General features: G+C 36.3%; 1 protein-coding gene and 1 long non-coding RNA gene across 2 annotated transcripts in view; both read right to left on the bottom strand.

The window, feature by feature from the left end:
* The window catches only part of LOC143715918 (uncharacterized), a 56,701-nt gene extending 46,935 nt beyond the window's left edge, over positions 1–9,766 (bottom strand). Inside the window, exons 1-3 of the long non-coding RNA XR_013195916.1 lie at positions 9,700–9,766; positions 9,469–9,561; positions 6,277–6,392 (exon numbers count right to left, since the gene is read on the bottom strand). This is a non-coding gene — a long non-coding RNA (uncharacterized LOC143715918). The remainder of the gene's footprint in view (positions 1–6,276; positions 6,393–9,468; positions 9,562–9,699) is intronic.
* A 4,258-nt stretch (positions 9,767–14,024) lies between these two features.
* On the bottom strand, positions 14,025–25,731 carry msh5 (mutS homolog 5). The gene is made up of 24 exons (XM_077207798.1): positions 25,642–25,731; positions 25,426–25,549; positions 25,246–25,326; positions 25,076–25,129; positions 24,630–24,745; positions 24,454–24,560; positions 23,932–23,967; positions 23,764–23,846; positions 20,788–20,833; positions 20,545–20,683; positions 20,383–20,445; positions 20,160–20,288; positions 19,989–20,061; positions 18,887–18,996; positions 17,972–18,052; positions 17,495–17,582; positions 17,237–17,423; positions 17,035–17,161; positions 15,646–15,795; positions 15,316–15,390; positions 15,084–15,224; positions 14,818–14,955; positions 14,344–14,417; positions 14,025–14,261 (listed from the first exon to the last, which is right to left on the bottom strand). Exons 1-24 carry the CDS (start codon positions 25,729–25,731, stop codon positions 14,153–14,155), a joined length of 2,421 nt encoding a protein of 806 aa, XP_077063913.1. The 3' UTR covers positions 14,025–14,152.
* Between the last annotated feature and the right edge of the window lie 472 nt (positions 25,732–26,203).

The raw sequence follows: 26,203 nt of genomic DNA, 5'->3' as shown, positions 1-26,203 counted from the left end.
AGATAGATAGATAGATAGATAGATAGATAGACAGACAGACAGATAGAAAGAGAGACAGACAGACAGACAGACAGACAGACAGACAGATAGAGAGATAGGTAGATAGACAGACAGACAGAAATAGAGATAGATAGACAGACAGACAGACAACAGATAGATAGATAGATAGATAGATAGATAGATAGATAGATAGACAGACAGACAGACAGATAGATAGATAGATAGATAAATAAATAGATAGACAGACAGACAGATAAATAGATAAATAGAGAGAAAGAGAGACAGACAGACCGACAGACAGACAGAAAGAGAGACAGACAGACAGACAGACAGACAGACAGACAGACAGATAGATAGATAGATAGATAGATAGATAGATAGATAGATAGATAGATAGATAGATAGATAGATAGATAGATAGATAGATAGATAGACAGACAGACAGACAGAAATAGAGACAGACAAAGAGACAGACATATAGATAGATAGATAGATAGACAAACAGATAGAAAGACAGATAGATAGATAGACAGACAGATAGAAAGAGAGACAGACAGACAAATAAATAGATAAATAGAGAGAAAGAGAGACAGACAGACCGACAGACAGACAGAAAGAGAGACAGACAGACAGACAGATATATAGATAGATAGATAGATAGATAGATAGATAGATAGATAGATAGATAGATAGATAGATAGATAGTCAAACAGACAGACAGAAAGAGAGATAGATAGACAGACAGATAAATAGATAAATAGAGAGAGAAAGAGAGACAGACAGACAGACAGATAGACAGACAGACAAAAAGAGAGACAGACAGACAGATAGATAGAGAGTCAGACAGACAGGAGAGATAGACAGACGGACAGACAGACAGATAAATAGATAAATAGAGAGAGAGACAAATAGATAGACAGACAGACAGACAGACAGACAGACAGACAGACAGATAGATAGATAGATAGATAGATAGATAGATAGATAGATAGACAGACAGACAGATAGAAAGAGAGACAGACAGACAGACAGACAGACAGACAGATAGAGAGATAGGTAGATAGACAGACAGACAGAAATAGAGATAGATAGACAGACAGACAGACAACAGATAGATAGATAGATAGATAGATAGATAGATAGATAGATAGATAGATAGATAGATAGATAGATAGATAGACAGACAGAAAGAGAGATAGACAGACAGACAGACAGATAGATAGATAAATAAATAGATAGACAGACAGACAGACAGATAAATAGATAAATAGAGAGAAAGACAGACAGACAGACAGATAAATAGATAAATAGAGAGAAAGTCAGACAGACAGACAGACAGACAGATAAATAGAGAGAAAGACAGACAGACAGACAGATAAATAGAGAGAAAGTCAGTCAGACAGACAGATAAATAGAGAGAAAGACAGACAGACAGACAGACAGATAAATAGATAAATAGAGAGAAAGTCAGACAGACAGACAGATAGATAAATAGAGGCAGACAGACAGACAGACAGACAGATAGATAGATAGAATTATATCTATTCAGGCCAATTCAGAAATTCTTATCTTTTTAAAACACGATTGGTCAGTAGATAGAGACCAAGGCGATTTTCTCGCTTTGCTCGGATGGACATCTAAAAACAACTGTGAGACCTCATATATTGTTATTCACACATCTAGAACAGCACTGCTGCTTTTAAATGCTCCAGTGGTCCGAGTCACCGCAGATGAGGCTGTGGGAACAAGCCGAATTTGAAAAGGTCACCATGCCGATTATTAATGGCATGTCAAATACCAGAGATCTTTATTAGCATTTTAACAATGTTGTCCCTGATATCTAAACGTCTGGTAGCTAAATATGAGCTCAGGCCTGATATAAAGATAAGCACATATCGATATTTGGTCCCTCAAAAGCTGTGCTCAAACATGCCACATCCAAAACATGAGAAGATCCTCTGATGATTTGGTGAAGGGGTGGTCCTGGGGTTTGATTGACAAGGTTGCCCCCCAAATGTTGACCTTTGGAACCGGGCACAGGTGGATCTTCTAACCCTTCCCCACTCCAGTCAAAATCACTGTTTGACGTTTTTATAGGTCTGTAATGTTGTGCGTTATTGCAGAAGAGCCAAAATCTTGCCCAGATTAGATGAGATGCAAATTACATTGTATGTGCAGGCAATATTACAACGCTTCGCTTGGACACTCCCTTTTAGATTACTTTATGTTCGAAATAATTAATGACGGACCGATGAATTATTGAAAATGATTGCACACTTCAAGCAGTGCACATCTTGGACTGGCAAAGTCTGCTCCTATAGTGTCATTACACCGTCTGCCCATCATGTCGATCAGTGTGTGTATGGTTTTCTATCAAAATTTAGCATGACACATTGTTTCTCGCAATTCATGAGTAAATAAATACATTTAGAACGGCTCTGTGAGGCATTAAAAAGTCACAGTATATTTGCTGGTTTGATGCAGCTTCTATAACGATAACAACCACTCAAGGTATATCAGCTTAACCGTAATATAATCAGATCATTTAACCATAATGCTATGCAGGAGCTTTATGGGATTGTCCCGTAATCCTGAGGTGTTTACGCTAATTACTAGTCAATTGCTCAGATCCATTTCCGATTCCATGTTCAATGCATTTCTACAAAGACGCCATCTTTGGGTCCTTTCACCTCGCATACAGTAATAAATAAATTTGAATTAAAAAATAGTGAATAAAAATTAGCATATACAAGACTTTTTTTCATTAAACTATTGGGATACTATACAATCACAGTCATGAAGCTATTAACAGCCTTATTCAATTATTACAACCGCCTATAAATTCAAAGAAACATGACATCATTATGAGATTCAAATGGCTTTTACATTGTTAAGCAAAGACATGATTCGTTTACTCAACATGGACTTTGTCCCTAGAGGCTAGAGGGCTTGAGGATTTGAACTGAAAGAAAGTCATGAAATATTCATTGCAGTAATAGATTTACATACGTGATTTTAATTACTAGTAAGCTTTACAATGCAAGTTAGGTAATGGAAATCTTCATTTGGACATTGATGGGAAAAGCTGAGAAAATAGATATGCAGTGCGTTAGACTCAAATCTGCCAAGATGTAAATTGTTTTTTTTTTTAACCATTTGGTGTAACATTGGATTCCAATGACCTTTTTTGTCAGCAGTTGATGTTGAAGTGAGCGCTCCATCATTAAACAGAATGGCTTTTTAAGATACGAATGCACACAACTGACTGTGCATTTTAATAAGTGTTGAAGGTCACCATCTGGAGATGGACAGAGATAATCTGATAGGCCTACTAGTTATTCTAAGATGCCTCTTTGAGCATAAAGTGTTTAAGTACATTCTGGATGGTTTGACTGAAACTTAAATGTGCTTAACTACTCTTCCAGCCCATGACTACTGGTGTTCCTGAACCTCTCCTAGATCCAGATGGTCACCTCATTAGTTTATGGTGTGACGCTACACTGGCGGAGAAAACAGCCGTGACAGACCTCCGGCTAATTGATATGAATGAATGTGGGGTTTCTCACTGGTGCAGGAGTCTCAGGAGCAAAAAAAAAGCAAAATAATTGTTGGAAGGAATGCAAATGCAGTGAAAGCAAACCTTCCACCAGTGCCGGCTTGATAATTCCTGACTTTTTTTTAAAACTTGCAACTTAAAATGAGGAAAATGTGACTGGAAACATGACAGCTTGTGGGACAGACCTCAAATTTGCGAGTGTTCTTCTCTGAATCTCTCCATAAAAATAAAAAATAAAAACATTTAAAATGATCTCAGTTGCTAGCAATTATTTTTAAGGAAAAACCTTGGGACTTTGGACACACAGTGGATGCTAGGAAAGTAAGACAGAGAGCTAATTGGAGCAAAGACACTTTGAAGCTGACTTTGTGCTTAAGTTTTGCTTTCACTTGTCAGTGAGATTTGCTTGTGATTGGTATTCCTATAGAAACTCGTGGCACAAAAAGTCTAATGCTCTCAATTGTCCTTTCTGAAAAGTAATTGATAAAAAAAGAGAGAGTGAAGTCCTCTGAGGCATGAGCTCATGCATTCTGAGTGTGAGATCTTGATTTGACCAAATTGAAAGACGAATATCTCAGACTCTATTGTTAAGATGAACACAGTGCTGACAAACTCAATCTCAACACCTTTACTATAGTTCCTATAGGCTAAAAAAAAGTATTATGTGAATATATTATCTTATACCTTATATTTAAGAATCATAGATATAAGATATATCTTGAATTACACAAATAAAGCAAGTATCTTTATGAAACATTACTACTGACTTGACAAAAGTATTTTTTTTAAACACTGTCCTGGTTTTTTGTCAACCTCAAATATTTACAAGAATTATGCAATTTCAAAGTGACTAAAAGTCTCACTTGCAACACCAGAAAAATATAGCTTATTTAATTTATGGTTATGTTGTCAACACCATCATGTCAACCCATTCAGATTTTTTTTTTTTTAATTGACAGAGCATTGACATTCAGTATGAAAACTTCCCCTATTCCCAATTCAAACTTGAATGCTATATTTGTCAATATTTATAATAAATATTTGACATGGCAATGGCATTACACATTATTTTTGTACCTGACAGTGTTAACACACAATGCAAGAGAAATAACACATTTTGTGTGTGTGTGTGGGGTGGAGAAGAGGTTGCACAAAAACATGACCATGTTTAACAACTTAATACATATAAATGAACATTATAAATATTAATAAAATTAATTTATATAATATGTATAAGATTATAAATATTATATAATCAAATATTATATTTTTATAAATATTATTTATTAGACGAATAATAGAAATGTAATTTAATTCTGTAGCCTGCCGTGTGTGATTATAGTCTGCTCATTTTTTACTTACACTCCATCTATATGCATGCAATACTTATTATACTAAATGCTCATTCACAAACTCTAAATTCTCCCTGACTAATTAATTACTGAATATATAACAGAAATGAATAGAAATAAAGGAGGGTTTTGGGGTGGTGGAGGGGTAGCGGATATTTATATAAGCTGCAGTTTATATTGCATTGTGATTGACAGGATTAGATGAACATGCTCCTCCATTCAGAACGTCATTTCATTAATTCAATATACGCTTTTCCCTAAACTCAAAGGTAATAATTCCATATTATACATGTACATTTAAATTAAACTCAAATCGTTATGCTGGTAATGTAATTTGTAATGACATAAATAATTGAATTAAATTAGAAAAATACCAAATAAAAGCATATATATATATATATATATATATATATATATATATATATATATATATATATATATTATACCATTAATGAATAAAATGTAAATCATTTATTTTTGCATAAATAATCAGAAATTAATTTGGGAGATGATTGCACCGCATGTTGTCCTATTGCCTCCATTATTAGTCTACTCTAGACAAAGAAATCTTTATATGCACCTTCAGCCAATTAAAAGTGATTTTGGCAACATCCCATGGCTTCTCAGACAAAAGCCTGGCAGAAAGATAAGGAATCAATGTTTTTCCTCTGGTCATTGGTAACAGCTGTCCCGCTGTCCCACAGCACCGAAGAGATTCTGAGACGAAGCCAAAGACACCGGATTCATCCGAAGAGGACCAACCCCCACAGTGCAAAGCTCATACAAACCCCATCATCTACATGAATCCTATTATCGCAGACTCTTGCTATAGACCGGCGCGCACATGCAGACGTGGTTATTCCAATATATATTTACAGCTCTGTGTCTCATCGGCGGAAATTTGAATTTCAAATCTCCCCTCATAAATCAATGTTTACATTACCTCTGGAAGCCTACCTGACTCGCATCACGTGAGTACTATGAATAGTGAGTACCACGTTTGTTGCTTGTTGCCATGAAACAAAGCTGACACCGGCGCAATAATTTAACTACAACAAAGAGCTGTTTTGGTTGATCCAAACATCACACAATTAAAAAAAAATCACAAAAGCCAACTTGAGAATCATTACACAGGGACGAAAAACTAAAAGCTCATCCAGAAATGATAAATTAGTAGAAGCCAAATGCAATTAAAGGTCTACTCGAGCATCTCGTGCACGCCTGTAGCTTGGTTTCATTATGGTGCAATACACCTATTCCTCTGGGCTCCACGAGAAGCCCACATAAATAAACATGAGAGGTTTTTTTTTTCTTTGGCAAACGCTAAAGGCCATGATGGCGCCTCCTCTTCTCTGACAGACCACCTACCTCTCATTAACCCAACCCAGAATGGGCTGCAACCTTCCAGTTTCAGTCTTTTCCTCATGTGTGTCCACATTACTCTGTCAAGCCCATTATAGTCGGAGTACATGTTGAAAGTCTCTCTGCAAAGACAAAAGAAGATTTAAGAGAGGCCACCAATGTCTAGAACAGTCCAAGTGCAATACAGATAAAACTGCTCTGAAGATGCAATACAGAATCGATTAAAATCCAACATAATAAATGAATCTGATATGCATTACAGTGATTTTAACGTGTGTGAGGGGTGTTTTTAGGTTTTAGGGTCCAAAACACTGAAACGTTTGTAAAAATCAGAGCAAAGCACTGTCCTTCATTGATTTTCTGAAATGACGGCAACGTCAATTTGAATTGAATAAAAAGTATTTTAGACATTTTAATTATTTTTTATTAACATTAGACAGAAAAAATTATTTTCCCAAGAAATAAACTTATATATAGTCCGTCTAAATGTTGGTTGTTTATGATTGCCAAGCAGTTTAGCTACTTTGTGCATTAATATAGAATTCAACTGTGAAGTCTCATTGTTTCACGATGGCTTTCAGCTTTTAGATTTTAGACTGATTTTCTAATGCACAATCAGTTTGGGAACGATCTTTCTTCTCACAGCATTAAGCCAATAGCGACTAGCATTATAGTGATAGACACGCATGACGATAAGAGCGCTGTCTGTGTGTTTTAAACACCATGATTACTGGAAACAACTATTCATTGTCTATTCTTTTGTCTGTGTATGTGTTGGGGCTCACAGTCTTCTGCATTAATGTAACTAGAACACGTATTACAGTCTCCGATGAGCATCAAGCTGTCTCGGAAAATTCAGCGGGTTGTAAGTGAGCAATGCAATTTACCTGGAATATCAATACATACATTCGCACTCGCTCTTTCTCTCCCTCTCTCACAGACACAGAGGCGCATACAAGGCCGAAACCCTTATCGATTAGAAGACATCTGCAACGGGAATGTGCTAAACCGAGAAAAGCCGGAGAGAAGCTGAAAAAAAATTAATTCAAAAGAGAGACAAATGCTGCTGAGAAAAAGGATGAATATGGACTGCATCTTTCTAATGAAGAGAAAAGTTGTATAATTGGCTAGGTCAATATGTGAATGTCAGCAAATGGAGACTTACATCATTAACACTGGTTTTATGACAGTTAAATTATGTTTTGAGGGTTTTTGTCATTTATGTCAAGTCAAGCCACCTTTATTTATATAGCGCTTTTTACAATACAGATTGTTTCAGAGCAGCTTTACAGTGATAACAGAAAATAATGCAACAAAGTTTGTTTCGGCTGTTTAGCAGATCTAGAAGAAAAAGGTGTCATAGTCCAGCTTCAGTAAGTTCAGATGTTTCATTTTTGCTGTAAAAATGTTATTCATTTAGTTCATTTATATATATAGCCGCTCTGGAGAAAACAGTGATTTCATCGACCAGCTCGGTTCAGTTCTCATATACTGGTGTCAATGCAGGCAGATCAATAATAGTGTTGAATATTACGGCGATTCTTCAGATTCTCATTATTGTAATACAGCACATTTTATTTTACGCCAGCATATATATTTCAATAGCACATCACCGTGTTTTCACATTACTGTAATGAGAAATTTGTTGCATTTGAAGAATATGAAGGAGAAATGTGCTTAACTGTAATGAAAACCCTGTCATAATTAAAAAGAAATCTTAATGGCTATAATAAAAGGCTTCAATTTCTTTAACACAATATCATTTCTTGTTCTCTCTCTTTCGTTATGATAGGTTTGGAATTCATCCGTTTATAATTGATGAAAATAGTTTCAAGGGTCAGATGAGCAAATTGCTTTTTAATAACAAGCGCATGTATTTCTAAAACAAAAAGAAAAGTGAAAGTGAAAAAGAGGAGATAGAGAGAGAAAGCAGATGGTTAGGGTGTAGCATCATCTGGCTCTTCTTGCAGTCAAAGTTGCTCATGCTGATTATGGACCAGAATCCAAATCCTGACGGCCACAAAAACTAAATTACTCACAGCAGAAGTGGATAAAAATCCATTCATTATGAATCAGAATGCATAAAATGTCCTCCTTCTCTTTTTCTATGATTATACCTATTATTATTATTATTATTATTATTATTATCCATGGGTTTTATGCATAATAGCTATTCTTATTTTAGTGATCTGTATTGCATCATGCATGAGATAAATTGCATGTAGCTGCGTAAAAAAGAAATGCTCATAAAAATTGTGTTTTCATTTAAAGTATGGTTTTCAACTGTCCTTGAAACCCATGTGAACTGCCTCATTGCACGTTATCCATACCGTACCTGTGACCAGACTGTTGTCAAACCATAAGGTTCTGTTCAAAACAACATGGACACATGATTATCAGAGAATACAATGATATACAATTTGAGAGTCAAACCACTAGAGGGAGCCAAAAAGCCAATTTGCGTTCAACGGCACATCTTAAGTAACTCCCTGCAACCTGTAGACCTTAATCTCTTGTCTTGTGCTGACAGACATCAGATTTATAAAATTATGGACCTGCGTGTTCTTGCTTTTGTGCTGCGGCTTGTCAAGTCATGTGAAGTGTGCTGACATCCTTTCACAGCCTGTTCTGTGAAAGCCATTCTGTCTTCCCTTGTGAATTTAATTGTTTAAATTGTTTAAAAGAGATCAATTTGAATGACAATGACCTTAATATTAAAATAAGATTAAAAATCCATTATGCAAAACCATAGACTGATTGCAGTATGCAGTTTACTGTCTAGTGTTCTTACGACCTTGCCTTTGCATACAAGTAATCCATAAGTGAAGATGATGAGTTATAAAGTAGGCCAATGAACAGGTAGATTAGAAAGGAGGTATTATATACAGAAACAAGAGGATAAGCAACTTGACAGAGGGGTTTTAAACCCAGAACTTTAACATTTATGCAACATTACACTATTTCTTCTAGAGTCACCTAAGGTTTTCAGGCAAATTTTCATTTCAATAGGAATCTGTGCAATGAGTTATTCCGTGCGAGGCCGAAAGATTTCACAACGGGTTCGAGTTGGCAACAACCTTTACTGTGAGCTTTATATGTCTACATTATTGACAATTGACAACGACCCTTTTTGGCGTGCAAAATTTTGCTAATCATGACCACACATTCACACAGAGTTTAAATGGAAAAGATGCTCACCTAGACCAGCCAGTAAATGGTGTGACAATACAGTCAATCGCCATAAACCAAGACAACTCCATCCAAAGCATGTAGACTTGAGTTACCTCATACCTGAAAGGGGAATTGGACAAATTAAAATATGAAAAATCTTAAATTCAAGACTTAAAATTAGATCAAATGTAGACATGGCTGGATGTTTTTAAATCTAAAAAGGCTATAGCAACCAACTTTACATCTTCCATTACTCACCTTCAAGTGTCACCATGAAACTTTCAACGATGCATCGCATTGGTCCACGAATAGCCGCTCAAAGCTGTAGTTATGCACTCTCCGAAAAAAAGGTACAAAAGCTGTCACTGTGGCGGTACCTTTTCAAAATGTACACCTTTGTACCTTAATAGTGCGTATTAGTCCCTCAAAGGTACATATTGGTACGAAAAGTGTACACATTAATGGTACATATTAGAACCCTTTTGAAGGGTACTGTCCCAGTGACAGCTTTTGTACTTATTTTTCTGAGAGTGTGGTGAAACCAAAGCAGACAATGATCATCCCTGCAAGTATCAGATTTACCTGGAAGAAGTGCTTGTATTGGCCCTTGACCACAGGAGTCAAACTCTTTTCTCTATACCTTCAGTAAATCAACTTACAGATAAATGGCGAAAGAGACAAAATGGGATCAGGATGGATGCACGTAAATCGATGGATGGAGAGCTTATCAAATGGAGCTTCATTAAAAGGAGCAAAGCCTGCCAAACAATTGCTTGTTGAGTCCAACAAGAGATCTGAGGCATTATCATGTTGCGTGATAAAACTCTGTGGGAATGATGTACATTAGTGGTTATATTACACATACTGCATCATAATAATTAATAGTATGTAAGCAACTACACAAAACAACTGCACATTAAACACATTATAGTTAATAATCACTATAGTACGTATGGCAATAAGAGCATTACTGAGTACTTATGTCATAGCATTAACTTTGCATTGTAAAAAATTCATTGTTTTGGTGAAAAAAAATATACACAAATTATGATCTATTTTGTTTAATCTATTATCTATTTAACAGTATAGAAAGACCCATCAAACGTTGTCTTTCTCCTGTTCTGTCAGACCCCCAGCACTCATGTTCTTCCACAAGACACTAAATCCTGATTGACTGACTGACCCTTTCATCATCTGCCTCCACAAATGTCAAACGTCATTTTCTCCCTTCACGAACTGACAGTAACTGGCAAAAATGAAGAGCTCTGTCTTGACAATGACCCACCTTAAATTACAACAGAAACACTTAATTGTTCTTCCAGAATAGCAGTGATCATGTGATGGGCCATTTATGCCAACAAAAGTGACTTCTGAAATTGCTTTTAATGGAAAGGGGGTGATTTATTGTGTACAAATCTGACACAAATCTGAAATGCATTCATAATGCCATACAAATGTCAAGTGAACTGCACTTTTGGGTCAAGATGTGATGGACAAGAGACATGACGTCCTCTTTTGAACGGCCTCTTTTTACTTTGATACAATTCCTCCATTTTCCGTTATAGCAGATGATACAGAGCTGGCAATGTTTTTACGGCTGTTTCACTTTCTTTTTACGTACAGGCGAAAAAGTTGCTCAAATCTGCCTATTATATTATAATTATATATTGCAACAGCTATATTCTTTTCAATGTTTTCTCTTTTTTTCAGGAAAAAAAACATGCCTGAAAAAATAAAAATGGCATTCAGTCACATTCAAATATAATTTTGACTCGAATAAAAAGTCAATTTAAATGTCAGCACACAAAGGGCCTTTTCAAAACACCTGACAGACCCATTTTTAGTGTGCATCAATATGCCAAAAACACTGAGCTCATTTTATTTTATAGCATGCATAGTGCGTTCTTGAGTGTTTCCCTGTGTTTACACTATATACAGCTAAATTCCTGTTTTTCATTGTAAATGTTTCTGGTATGGTTTTCAAACTGCATTAAGTAATGTAGTGCGCCCAAATAACAGTTACATCATCACATATATGTTTTCGTGATTTAAATTTATAGTGTCAGTTCTGCTGACTTAGCCGAAATGCATGTCTGGTCATTATAGAAAAATAACAGCACTTAATGCAGCTGAAATGTGTCCAAGCACAATCATTACAATCTCAATCATTTGTTTTCCCAATACAGTTAACAACACATAACACACACATAAGCAGACCATAAATTCATTCATTATGCCATAACACTATTACTTGTGGATGTAGATGCATTTCACTAACATCAGCACATATATCAGTATAATAGCACCGCGGCTAGCCGTAGTTGAGTGGGCCTCAGAAAGCTGAATAGATGCTTGAATTAATATGTAAAAATAATCCAGGGCTGGAAGTGACACACACTTTTGTAGCCAAATCTGATTCTTTTCTGGATTTTGCACTTGTTGGATGAGTTCACACCTCTCAAGTCTGTTGTAACATAATTTAATGTTGGAGGAGACTGGAGGATGGAGGAGACTTGAATATTCAGCATCAAGTGTGACTAATCTAAATGTTGTTACTGTTAAAGGTAAACTATGAGACTTTTTTTTGTTCAAAATGCGCAAAATTTAAATCTCGAGTCAATACATCATAAATCCTTCTTCCAAAACATGTTTTTGTCTTACTCTGATCCACTATTGTAAGCCTATTATAAGTGTTTATATTTTAGACCTGCCGGGATGTTTTCGTGGGAAATCATTTTCGTAAATTGTGAAAAGTTTCTCCGGCTACTTTGACGCGTGTGTGAGTGGCAGAGGCTAGTTGTCACAACGAGTAAGAAAGGTTGACATGGAGCAGCTCCAACCTGCGGGGAATCACCCGCCGCAAAAAAAAAAAAGAGAACGTGAAAGGGCTCGTAATAAAACAAGAATCAACATTGTTTTGGCTTTTCGGAGATGGCGAGAACTGCTGGATTTGAAATGTTGTAAAATTGACGCAGAGAGTAAGGTATTTTATGTATATATATATATGTGAGTAAGGTATTTTATTGAAAAGATAAATTGCCAGATGTAGGTAATTTATTGTAAAGCATTATCTATTGTGAAGAGTACTTTTTTTGTAGCGCTGTGCTGGAATTTATTTTCAAGTACCGTGTCTATTAATGGGTAAAGCTACAGTAACGTCTTCAGCTAGTCAGCTTGAGATCCTTTCCATCTAAACTGGTTATATCTCTTAAGCCTAGTAGTGAATGTTTTATGAGCAGAAGGATAACCATATTCATCCGAAACACAACCAAAACAATGTTCTTCATAGTGTACCCTTGACTAAAACTAAAAATTTGTCTTTGGTAATTGAAATAAAGCTGATATAAAGTAAAATATAATATTGCATGAAAAACTAAAACTTAAAACTAAAATTAATAAGTTGAATTTGAAGCGCTAAAATTACCAATAAAAATATTAAACAAAATTAATAAAAATGACAAAAGTACATAAGATGACTCAAACTTAAACTAAAATGAAAATGAACATTGAAAATATAAAAACAAAAGCTAATTAAAGATACTACAATATTATATACATAACACTAACATAACATGCTAATCTAGTGACTATCCCTAAATTTGGACCTTTCACAAAACTGCTCCTCTTCACCCTACTGAGTGCTTTTGATTCTGCAATAAATGATATGGGTGCTATTTAAGGTCCTTGTGGTGGGCGATCTCTATCTGCTCTGTTTCTCAGACAGGAGGTAAGCCTACCAGAGCAGATTCTGGTTCTCTCGCTACAGATGGCTCGAGAACTTAATTGATTTGATCAACTCTGAGCAAGTTGTTGTTTCTTTCTAATGCTGTGACAAGTGATTACTAGAGGAAACTCATTAACAGTCCTCTGAAATCAAGTCAGCCCCCTAGAGAGTCAGTAATTGCAGTGTTTTCTGCACCACCATTCAGTGGCAGCACTCCTGTGAATAGAATGAAATAAAAAAAAGCCTGTTTACTGCAAATAACGCTAAGACAATGCGTCTTTCTAGTATGTTCAAATCATTATCAGATGACTTTTAGTAACTAATTATTTTAATGATTAGAAAAAAGTCCAAAAAGATTGGTTTCAATCAATCTGATGAATTAACTTGTCAGAGCTGTTAGTGAAGTCATGTCCGACTCGAAATGAAGCAAAAACGGGCATTCTGCAGAAAACACTGGTTGGTTCGTTCAAATATGGTATGTGACCTAACTACTAGATCTAGTAATTAAAAAAAGATCAAAACAAATACCACAGCCATTTGTTGCTGTTTAAATCTAGTGTTCCGATTTAATGTCATTCAAATATTTTAAAACAATTCCAATTTGGAACACAGGAACAAATATGACACATTTCAAACGGCCAGCTTTAAAGGTGTGTGTTCGGGAATGGGAGCCATTTAAACCTTGAAATAAAGCGAAGAGCACATTTCTCCACAAAGCGAGCATATAAATATTCCATGAAAAACTAAAACTTAAAACTGAAATTAAGTTGAATTTGAAGTGCTAAAATTACCAGTAAAAATATTAAACAAAATAAATAAAAATGACAAAAGTACATAAGATGACTAAAACTTAAACTAAAACTGTCAGCCTTAAAGGTGTGTGTTCGGTAATGGGAGCCATTTAAACCTTGAAATAAAGCGAAGAGCACATTTCTCTACAAAGCGAGCCCACAGTCCCATAGTTAAGTTTCAGTGTTGTCACAGCACCTAATCAACAGCTTGGGACTGGAGCACTTCGTCTTTCAAATAAGAATCTGGATCCATCTCAGGGTCATCCAGATCAATGTTGAGGAATTTCTCCACCACCTCTGCACACCTGAATCAGAAAATATATTTTAAGTAGTAGGAGGAGAGAATTTAAGGATAATACTGTTTCGCTGTCCAGAACCATCCTTTACCTGCTGTTCTGTTCATCTGCAGATGTCCTGTCCATCTTTCTGATGGTTCTTCCCATTCTATACAACTCTGATACCTGCACAGATGATGATATTTAGGAGATTAAATCCTTTAATGTCAATAAGGGATTAAATACAAAACAAATAAATACATCAGCATGCACACATTTTAGTTAACTCAAAGTAAAAAAAAGAAAAGAAAAAGAAAACGTTTGTGAATATCCACAACTCATATTATACACAAGCAGGACATTAAAAAAGTATATAGTGATTAAATGTTAAAAAGTAATGTTTCCATAATGTTTGCAAAATGAAAAACAGAAAGTTCACATAACCAAAAAAAAAGTGTTTTAAATATATGTTTGTTCAGGGGGAATGAAACACCTTCAAAAGTAGGGCAGAGCAAGTAGGAAAGTCTCACATCTGACTTGAATAGAATGCATTAAAATGACTGTAAGAAGTATTTCAGAGTCATACCTCCACTCCTCTCATGACCAGGTCAGTGGGAATGCCGACCAGAGTGGCGATATTGGCCGCACAACTCGACTGGCAAATGCCATTTTTCACTTGGTACAAAAACACCAGCTCTTCCCCCTCTATAGCTGTCTCTAGAGTCTGTCAAACAAAACAAAAAAACAATGCATAAATTGGTTTACTGGTCTTGTGATGGAAACTAAAAACCAATGATTTTTGGTTTATAAAAAATTTATTTTCCTATCGTTAAAAGCCTATTTCTGTGGCACCTGTAAAGCCAGCAGTGGGGAATCAGAGATCAAGCCAAGCTGAATAAGGCTGTGAAAGCATGTCGACATAAGTAAGTGAGGACACTGAGGCCCACGCAACCAGAAATTGAGACATGCAGTCAGGAGAGACAATCCATCCACCTGCATCATAAACACACACACAATATTAGTTAAAATGCCTCTTTGCTCTTCTTCAAGTCCTGTTTGCTCCTCCTGGATCTACCACTCTTACCGTGTTGGTTCCTTTTCCAAATTCATCCACCAGGACAAGAGAATTCGCAGTGCTGTGGTTCAAAGAATGAGCCATCTGATTGAACAGGAATTATAATTATTAGAAAACATCTGAATGATGATATTGCAATTAGCTATGTAAATATTGCACAGAGGCGGTTTTCAATGGCTGCCTTGAAAACGCTGTACAAATTGATGCTGCATCACTGAAAGACATGACCTCTGGGTATGATTCAAAAAATCGGATGATCTAAGCTGGATGTTACATTTTTCTTTTTTTAAGTGTATACAGGGCATTTGTTTGTTCAGGGTTAGTGTGAGATGGTCTCACCTGGTTCAGGTCTATCATGAAGGTGCTCAGACCCACTGATACAGACTCACAGCTATGCATGCGGGTGAAGATTCCGTCCACAAGCCCGATCTCTGCCTCTTTAGCAGGAACATCTGAGCCGATCAGAGCCATGAACACAATCAGACCCACCTTTCAAGACCACCAGAATACAGGATTTTACAAAAAAAATCATGGAATGCTGTATTTAATTTCTTAAGTCTAATTTGTAAGCAAAGCTCCTTTCAAGGAAAGTCTGTTCACTCTGTGGATATTTGCAATGCCCCTGTGCAGCTATAGAGCGCTGCAGGGATGATGTATTTGTGTAAGCCAACCCGGAAGTTCGCATCACCCTGGTTCCTTCAACAAAAACCCAAAATTATTTCCACTGGCTTTTGGATTATTGCAGAAAATCATCTTTGTGACTAACAAAAGACTAACAAACTATTTGTTAATTGTGATAATCTTCACAAATGAACACCTTTATGTATTTTGAAGCATAAATACAATCGGCAGAAGTCAAAAGCTAAACGTAGGCTATGAAGAAACTTCACCACAATCGCTTGACTTTAACGTCACCATCACTAAGCACCAGAGGTGTCAAGTCCAGGTTCAGAAAGTAAAAATCCTCCTCAGTATTTTATTCCAATCACCTGGATTTGCTAATTAGCACAGTTTTTCAGCCAGGAGATAGAACTAATTAGTGAAATCAGCTGGCTGAGTTAATGGGTGGAATAAACATATGGCAGGACTTTTACTTTCTGACCCCTGGAATTGACACCGCTGCTAAGCACTAAGCTTTGTCAAATAAAAATGCATCCTTCCTGCAGCCTTCCTCCTTTTTTAAAACATTTAACCCAAAATCCATTCAAAAAACTGCTGAAAATTCTAAAATGTTATCTTGTTTCCAGGTGTTGGCCAACAAAAATACATAATTCCAGCAGACATCTATTGTGGGCATGCGACATTGTCCACATGAATGGGGAAAATACAGAGAAATTGCCAAACTCACATTTATATAAAATATTTAAAATCAGCAATACAATTCTGCAATGAACTGACCCATAAATGTTGCTTCCTATCCTTAAATATCATTCAAAAAATGTGTATTTATCTTGGTCCAGCCAAAGCGCATGTACAGTCTGAAGCACACATCTCAGAACACTTGACTGTTGCTAAAGGAACTGGAGTTTACCAGTTGCTGATTGGCTCTTTTATTTAGAAGGCGGGACTTATTCCACCATATTGCACTTTCTCCCATCCACAGTAATATGAGTAAACTGTCTTACAGTCTTTGTTTTAAGTCTTGTTGTGAAATTTCATTTATCAAAATAAGTTCAATTTACAGTGTTATGTGAATGTAAGGCCTGTAAAGTGTATTGCTGCATTTGCCTGTTTTAAATAGATGCTCTTGCCGGATGAGTTCGGTCCTGTAATGACTTTCACTTTGCCTTCAGTTTCAGAGCTGATGTAGTTGTTTGACACAAATACTGGAGTACACAGCTCCAGCAAAGGATGTCTGAAAGAGAAAAAGTGGAAGAACTCCAAAAAACCACAATGTAAAATTCATTTCATTAGAAGAGACGATTTCTACCGTGACTCAATCAGGGCCAGTCTTTGGCTTGGAGTCAGGGTTGGACAGCAGTAGCCTTGATCCCGAGAGACCTGAGCCAGAGCAATGAGACAGTCCAGCTCTGCACACAGGGACATGACCTTATGCAGACAGCCGCTACGCTGAAGCACTGAGGCCTGAAGCTCCCTCATTACTGCCATCTCCATATCTACAAAAAATAACACAGTTACGTACTGTTTTTAAAGACATAGGGAAAGAAAGAAGGAAAGAAAGAAAGACCTAGGATGTCACAATGCAGGTCTCCCAGCATGCTGTCCAGCTCTTTGGTTCGAGTGCTGCGGTAATGCAGTTGGTCTTTTGATACAAACTGAAATAATTTCAAAAATAAAACACAAACATCAGCTCTTACCAACCCTTCAAAATTTTATTGGGTCGAAGACAAAGAGGCCTGATGTATTTACTTCAAATGTGCACATTAAATTGGAAAGGAAGCACGTCTGATCCATAAACATTCATGTTGGTAAGATTTGCAATCTTTAATCTTAAACAGCAGTGAGTTTATAGGAACCAAAAATAGAAAAGCACACATAAGACTGAAATTATGTGAAATAGAGTCTGAACAGTTCAGGCCAAATTAACTGCAAAAGTATAATACTCACTGTCTTCCAATTTAAAACAAACCCTAACCAGGATATTTAAGGTAATGGAATTGTGTTGCCTTATAAACACTGTAATAAAAAGCACTGGCATACTCACGATGAAATCAAGGCCCTCTATCTCAAAACTCTGCTTATCCATCATGCTGGGTAATTTTGGCACTGACAGTAAAAATCCAATCTGTCATCCAACACAGAATGAAATACCAGGATGTCATCATGTATATCATTTAAAAAAATGTCATCACTATCCATCAACATTTATACAGGCATTTTATTATACTCGCTCTAACTAAATTTGCCTTGAAATGCACACCTTATGCTGCTCAGTTATCAGTTAGCATCTCTAAAACCTACTCATTTTGTTATTTCAATGTTAAGATCTCCTAAGGTAAAAAAAAGGGTAATTTTTTATGTTAAAATACTTTCTCCTGTCAATGTTTAATATACAGAGACCTCTATAAATAAACCTTTTAATAGGCTGATTTTCCCCAGAACGTGTGGTGCTTTCAACATTGCAGTGTGTTTGTACGGCATGAGTTTGGGAAAGGACTTCCTGTTTGCATGAACGATGGAACAAGAGGATTAGCTTTTGGGAAATATGTTTGGAAACAATCATTATTTTTGCAATTTTGTTTGGTGGCACATATATGTCACAAAATATGAAATTATGTGACCAATTACAAGCTATTTCACTATTTAATTAAACAACGGTGCTTTCTGCTTTTGCTAACCCAGATAAGATGTCATAGCCGTTACTAGACAATTGTGACAGCTGCTTGTCATTAAGCTACACTTCTGTACACTAATTACAGGATCAGTCATCCTGGAGCAAGGCGGGGTCAAGTCAAGTGGCCTGCTCGGGGGCACAATGCCAACCTTACTGACTCTTCATTTATTGGCTCGCTCTAACATGGATTTTAACCTGCAACCTTTATGTTAACAGCTCAGTGTCAACAATTAGGTTACACATCCCATTTTAATGAACGAAGAGAAGCGTTAATCACGTCCTGACCAGAGGGATGTAGATTATACTGCAGGTGGGGAAACGAGGGTCCAGGTTTTCCAGCTCTGTACGAGCCACATCTGTCAGGAAATTTGGCAGACCCATCATCCTTCTTTTCTCTGTAAAGAAGAGGATAAAACTAAAATACAAAATGTATATGATAAAAGTTAAGCAAACTTTACAAATTCCACGATTCAAACCACTGAAATATTATCTTATAATCGCCAAGTGCTTTTGTGGCCTTTTCCAAAATACAGATAATTTTAAAGGAATAGTTACTTTTTTAAAATCTCAAAGACAAGCTCATACTACATGACTTTTGCGGCCAAATCAGTGCTCATTGAAGTCGCCGATGCTTGTTAAGTATGAGCAGGTCAGCGATGTGATCGGAGACTGTCTCTAGCAGTCTCACAGTCACAGACACTGCAATTTTCAAACTGGTTTGATATTATCGCCACATGATCTTGAAGTGTGTGCAATGCTATGACAAAGTGTAACTAATCCAGCCAATCAAAGTGCAAATGGAAAAATCTTGTAATCATTTCTCGCGTGAATTTATGTGAGAAAGCATTTTTTCCGCTCTTGGTTGGGATTGTCTCTTGACCAAATGTCTTGCAGTTTGTGCACCTCATCAGCATTGTGTTTTGTAGTAAGCGTGCTGCTATGACAAGACCACAACAGGTGACAAGAAACTGTGTAGTGTGAGCACCACTGCAACTCAAGTAGTCATACAGTCCTGCAGTGTGAGCTTGCCCTTACTCACAGACTTAGGATTATTCACTGATAATTAGAAGTAATCAAAGAATATCTGGAATCAATTAAAAACATCATACAGGTGTGCTGACAAATAAGACTGATTATATCTTAAGTCTACATTGCAAAAAAAACAACAACAGTGTAAACAAATCATAATCGAATCAGTAGTCTTGCACGTCCACAGGAAATAGCTTTACGTTCACATTGAAAAATAAAGTGCATAATTAAAACAATAATTTAATATTCCCATTTATCTGTGAAAAATATATCAGCCACCATATATTATTGTGCAAGTTTAGTTACAGTGCAATCAAAATCAAAACCAAAACTGAACAAATCCATGGAGACCACTCACTCTCGTCGATAACAGGATCGACATCCGGCCTAACAGTGAATCGGTTCTCGGCTAAACTTCCTTCAAAGTCCACCTGCAATGGAGAACGACAAAGTCAAACCAATTACATTAAATCAGTAATAATTTAACATAAACATTGGTTAAAAAACATGTTCCATTATTCATTCTCACCACTTTACTGATGTATGTGGCGATGTCGAAAAGATCATCGGTGAAGTTTTCACTGATTTCACTGAAAAGTTGGATGGATTGGGGCAGGGAGCGAATGGTGTCCCTAATGCACAATGCACTGTACACAGTCTTATAAAAGAGAAACACGGGGGAAAATCAAACTAGGATAGCCAAGCCTCTTTAGGAGGAATAAATGAACCTAATCTGAGTGTTGTGCCCACACCTTATATAGACTTTGCCAGACTGCGACCTTCGGAGTAGAGAGAGACATTTTATGCAGCAATGTCTATATGAAAGACAAGTTAAGAGTCAGGTCATTTGGGGGACATTCTGCTGTTTGGCTCTGCTTAATATTGAGCGTTAGACAAAATGTTGAAAACTGTACCAAGATGTTCTTAATATTCCGTAGACAACTCTGTAAAGTGCTGAGATCAGTAAAGTTACGAGGGGATGTGAAGAAACGGATCACTTCCTGGCGTCTATTCAGGATGTTCAGATCTCGAGTTGGTCTGTGGAACCACTGCCTGAAACAAACAGAGGGGGAAAGGAAGTCTATACTTCATCCAATAAGGACTTAAACTCCTTTTAAACGTGATAAAGTCTCTGTTATAAAACTAGGGGACATTACCGTAAAAGCAGAGATCCAAACTTGCTCCGACAGCGATTCAGAATACCTTCAGAAAGAACACATAGTTTTCTCACAAATATAAAGAACTAAAACTATTCTTAAAGGAACTAAAATTAAAATTCTGCCATCATTTATTGCATGATTAGAATGAATATTCTTTCGAATTTTTGCATTGACTTCTCTTATAGCGTTGCATGGACGCTTTTGCAAATGATACGAGAGTGCGTAAATGATGAAAGAACTGCAAATGATAACTTTACATAAACTAAAGCAGGGGTTTTCAAAGCGTGGGGTGCACCTCCCCAGGGGGGCGGCAGAGCGTGTCAGGAGAGGTGCGCAAAAGTGGTGAAAAATAAATATTTTTAAATGTACTGATTAATAATTTCAATTAATACATTATAGCAGAAACAGTACTTAAAATAGCGAAAAGAAGCAAGTTTTTGGACAAGAGATGTTATGTTTCCGATCCTGTTTTTAATCAGATAATTTTAAAAAGTAAACTTGGCTTCAGAGCACGATCTCTCTCCTACGTATTTTGTGATAGTTTCGGAGCAGCCCATTCTCATTGTGCTGAACGACCAACCGCTGCATGAACATAATAATACGCAAACTACATCTCTCGGTTGGATCAAGAAAACCAGTGTCGTGCTAGTTTTGATGGATGGCGATTGTAATCGAGGTGAAGGCGATACAGTAACATATAGGAGTCGTTCATTAGAACCATGAATCAAAAGTGTGTTATTATTTATGCACTAACAAACCGTGTTTGTGGGACACTCTTGGCACATTCTGATCGCTACTGAAAATTTATAAAAATTGGGGAGTGGTGAGGTGCCATTGTGTACAGTGTCTTCGACTTTAAAAACCCTTGAACTAAAGCAACAACCATTTTCAACTTTTCTGAGTACCCACTTAAACAGGTGTGAAGGACATTTTTAATAAATTATAACTAACATTCTGTTTCTTACAGGATTAACATTTATATGCTTTTGAGAACGAAATGTCCCAACACTTGGGCCAAAGTTAGAGTGTCGTGATAACGACAGAGGAAATCAGTATTAGACAGTTGTCTGAATGTATATTTAACAGGGTTCCCACACCTTGGTTAACTTCAAATTCAAGGACCTTTCAAGGACTCTCCAGGTCCAATACCCTCAAATTCAAGGACTTCATGTGGGGATACATTTCAAGTGAGAGGAAGGTTACATCCTGTTACATTGAAAGAAACATTGTTACAGTTTTCATGTGTCAAACAACTATGCAAAAAAGCATATTTTTGGCCATATGACAGATCTGATATTCTATTTGTCCTATTTCTGTTTTGCATAAAAACTGAAGAATTCATGTTACGTGGTAAGGCACGGATTTAAATCAGAAGTCCACCGCACCGCGTGGACAAATGAAACTGCAGTTCGCCTTACGTTCATCATTATTTACTGGACAGAGCCATTGATACCTTCTTTCATATCTGGAGAGGACGTGAGCTCTACGTGGTTTGAAATGTTAAATTTTTACGGCACATGTTCTCTAGACTCCATCGCTATGGAAACAAAGACTAACATGCAGTCACCCGCAAATGAATGTGTGGGTCTATGTAAAATACGGGACAAATTTGATTTGATACGGGACGCATCGTTTTACCTTTAAATACGGGACGGGTGTAATCTTCTTTGGTGAGCCAAATATCTTGAAACTTACATTTTCCAGGCTTACGTTTCAGCAGTTTCAGCCTATTTTTGCAATGTTTCACGGTGTGTCTGTGAAAAATTGAGATACCATTGTAGTAGTTTCGTGCGCGTGTGAACTTCATGGCAACGTACAACACAAAGTACCTCACGCGGGAAACGCTTAACGCAACGCATAAATGCACGTACGTAAATCAAGCAAGCTAGTAATCATAGGCCACAAAGTATTGGTGAAATAAAACATTAGCAAACCAGATGTAATAATAAGGATTTTTTTTCGAGAAAACTTTCAAGGACCTGTATCTATGTATGTTCATTTTCCAAAACTTTCCAGGGGCTTGATTTTTAATTTTTTTCAGATTCACAAACTTTCAAAGATTTCAAGGACCCGTGGGAACCCTGATTTAACCTCATGACATAAGAAATACAGATTTTCTTTTACCTAGGAACAGAGCAGGGCTTTGTTGAATTTCATAAATAAAGTACCAACAATATTAGAGAAAAATGATGTAATGAATCATGTTACCTTTGCCCATGCACATAGAATAGCTATATAAACTGTTTTAATCTTTTAAATCTGGAGTGATCTCTCTGAGATTGGTCTGAGATCCTCCCGGCCATGATTGAAGCATTTCAAAGATATTGTCTGGAGTCTATCTGGTTACTGCTCTGCAGCAGGTTAGCAGGTTACACTGAAGATATTATTCCCAAGTCACAGTGTTCATAGGGAGCGAGACGTCAGATCATTTTGTAGATGTGGAAATGGAGAAGACTAGATTAACTTAAGACGCCTAGTAATAACTTAAGTTATTAAGAATTCATATTTGAGTTTATACCACACAGGGAATTTCAATCTTTTAAAGGCCATGGACCCCTAAATATCATCTTTGTGCAAGGGATCCCCATCCTAAAATTATAAGGCAGCTATACAGTATAAAGACCCAATTTAAACTGTGAAAAATTAATAATATACATATGTGTAAAATATTATTTGGAAAATATTGTTAATATTACATTACATTATTGCATTTTCTATTCTTTCTATTCTAATAGTACTGTACGTCAAAAATATTTTTTTATTATTGATTTAAATAATTTTTTATTTATTTTGTTTAATCTTTTTTAATATTATTACTTATTTGTTTTTACATTTTATTACACTGTTTTTCGCTGCAATTTTCCACAGATCTGCTACCGCTCCCCTGTGCACCCCAGTTTTAAAAATAAACCTGCACTAAAACACAACAGGATTTAATTAACTGTAGATGGTGGACAAAAGAACATGTTTTACCATAAAGACTCAATCCCTCTTTCTCTCCTGACTGGAGTTTAAAGACGGAAGGATGCAGCTCAGATTTAAAGATCTGTAGTGCACTGAGGAAGAAGTGCAAACAGGTTTTTACATCGCTAAAAAGTAGAACGAATAGAACAAATAAAAGGTCCCGTTCATACGACCAACCTGTATGTGTCTCTGTCGATGTACACAACATCCTTCCTGCAAAATAAAGAATGAACAAAGTGAACAAAACAGATTTTTAATCTGTTAATTAATCATAGTTGGTAACTTTTGACCTAACGTGTTTATAACATTGATTTGAGAAGTATAACATTGTACCATATTGACAGAAAATACAAAGAGAAAGAAAAATTCCACTTTTTGTTATCAATAACATGAAGTGCATTACATTATTTGAGGGTTTCCCTAACTAGGGTTTGGGAAGGAACTACAGATTACATATAATCAGTTACTACCCAGCACTGTATACATATATATTATTTATAGTATTATATAGTATTTGTTGTTTACTTTATTGAATGTTTTGTAATTCCTGTAGTTATTATTGTTTCTTTTTGTACAGGTAACTTCAATTGTTTTTAAATGTGCTTTATAAATAAATATGGTATTCTATTGTATTGTACTCACTGGAAAAATTAGAACAAATATATATTAAAATAATTGGCTGATGTATCAATGTCTTACAGAGTGTACGTCAGAAACTGAAATATGGGGACGCCTATGCAGTCCTCCAGGTCTAAGCCGACTCTTCTCCTCTCCAGACACTTCAACAGTCCTCCTATTGACCTCACCTACAACAAAGAAGATTACCATGATATGCCTGTTCATATATCCAGCATAAATCACCTCTGATGTCTCACCATCAGCACTGAGTCTAATGGGATGCAGGAGGAGAGATACAGGATTTTCTCGCTCTCTGTGATGGTGGGAGGGAGAAGGTGTGCTGAGAGAAGTCGCTGTTTGCTGACCTCCAGACCTGCAGAGGATCAATTACTGTGAGACATTTTTCACCAAGCTGGTAAAACGCTGCTAAGTTTCATGCACACATATGCAGTATTTACCTCTATTTGTTATGATTCATTTTTTATTGGTATATACACAGCATCTGACAGATTTTTGGGAAAGAATGACCAGGTCTGATTTGTGTGTGTGTGTGTGTGTGTGTGTGTGTGTGTGTGTGTGTGTGTGTGTGTGTGTGTGTGTGTGTGTGTGTGTGTGTGTGTGTGTGTGTGTGTGTGTTACACAGAATACAAATTTCCATGGAATTGTGATAGAGAGCAAAATAAAGCTATATGTGAACACTTACCAAAGTTTGCATCTGGAAACATGACTATTTCAGGCTTATAATCACGGTTTAATTCTGAAATTAAAGCAAAAGTTTGATGGTATGACAATTTATTTATTTTTTTTACAAAGAAAGACCATGTCTTTGCTGATCATCTAAAATCATGATTTAGAGAAAATTTAAGAGTTTACCAAGCGTTTCGATAAACTGGGTCAAGCTGCGCTCTTGTTTGGCACTTGTTATTATGACGTTTGGACTCAGCTCTTGAATGACTGAAACAGAAAATTAATAATGGCACAATACACCCATGCAAATACAGCAGAGAGAGAGAGAGAGAGAGAGAGAGAGAGAGAGAGAGAGAGAGAGAGTACCTCTATCCAGCAGGTGGAGGTCGCCATTGTCCATTGTGTCCAGCATGTAATGCAGCGTATAATCGCTACTGTCATAGTAACTCAGTCCAATTTTAGTTTTTTGAACAAATATACTCAGAAAAATCTAAAGTTAAACAAAACGACCACATATCCGTGTTACTAACGCAATTAAGAACATTATTACTGAGATATTATTAAATAATAATAATAATTTACCTCACAGTTTCCCTCATTCTCCTCATCTTCATTTATACTCACAGCTCTAACGTTACTTTCTGGACCTTGTAAAATATCGATTTCAGACATATTAACTTGACATAAAAAGAGGAAATTCTCTGAGGTGAGTTTCTGAAGTTGTGTTCGAGTATCTTAAAAAAAGATCGAACACGTTAAAGAGAAAGGATATCCGCTGTATTAATATTTGGGTTTTTTTTAGTCTTCTGACAACAAAACACGAGCGCGCGCCTCGATCGCGTCACTAGTGCTTATATATTTTATTCTTAAACTATTTTTCTTTCGTGTTTCTTGTGTCTTATTTGAATTTTATAACCCTGACAAGAATCTAAAAGACAAGTATTTTCTTATAAATCTATTTATTTTTCTAGCTAAGTTTTTTATACGTGCATTTCTTGTCTGTTTTTATAATTTATTTGCAAAGACCTGAAATGTTTTTTGGGAACTAGGCTATATCTCTTCTTCCAGCAAAGCCAAAGCTTTAAAGTACTTTACGTTATGCACAAAGTATAATGTACCAAAAAGGGTCTCTGCTTTTCTCTCT

Source organism: Siphateles boraxobius, unplaced genomic scaffold (genome assembly GCF_051911475.1).
Source record: "Siphateles boraxobius isolate OS27281-9 unplaced genomic scaffold, OSU_SipBor_1 6, whole genome shotgun sequence".
Lineage (NCBI taxonomy): Eukaryota > Metazoa > Chordata > Actinopteri > Cypriniformes > Leuciscidae > Siphateles > Siphateles boraxobius.
The sequence above is the reverse complement of the archived record's forward strand: the minus strand, read 5'-3'. Positions and strand labels throughout refer to the sequence as shown.

What these genes read in the sequence shown, in the direction of transcription:
- msh5 (XM_077207798.1), bottom strand. Translation starts at nt 25,731, where the DNA reads ATGTCTGAAATCGATATTTTACAAGGTCCAGAAAGTAACGTTAGAGCT. An exon ending in TTTGGATCTCTGCTTTTACG is followed by an intron (nt 20,684 to 20,787) that starts GTAATGTCCCCT and finishes TGTTTGTTTCAG; the next exon opens with GCAGTGGTTCCACAGACCAA. An exon ending in GTATAATCTACATCCCTCTG is followed by an intron (nt 18,053 to 18,886) that starts GTCAGGACGTGA and finishes GTTGGATGACAG; the next exon opens with ATTGGATTTTTACTGTCAGT.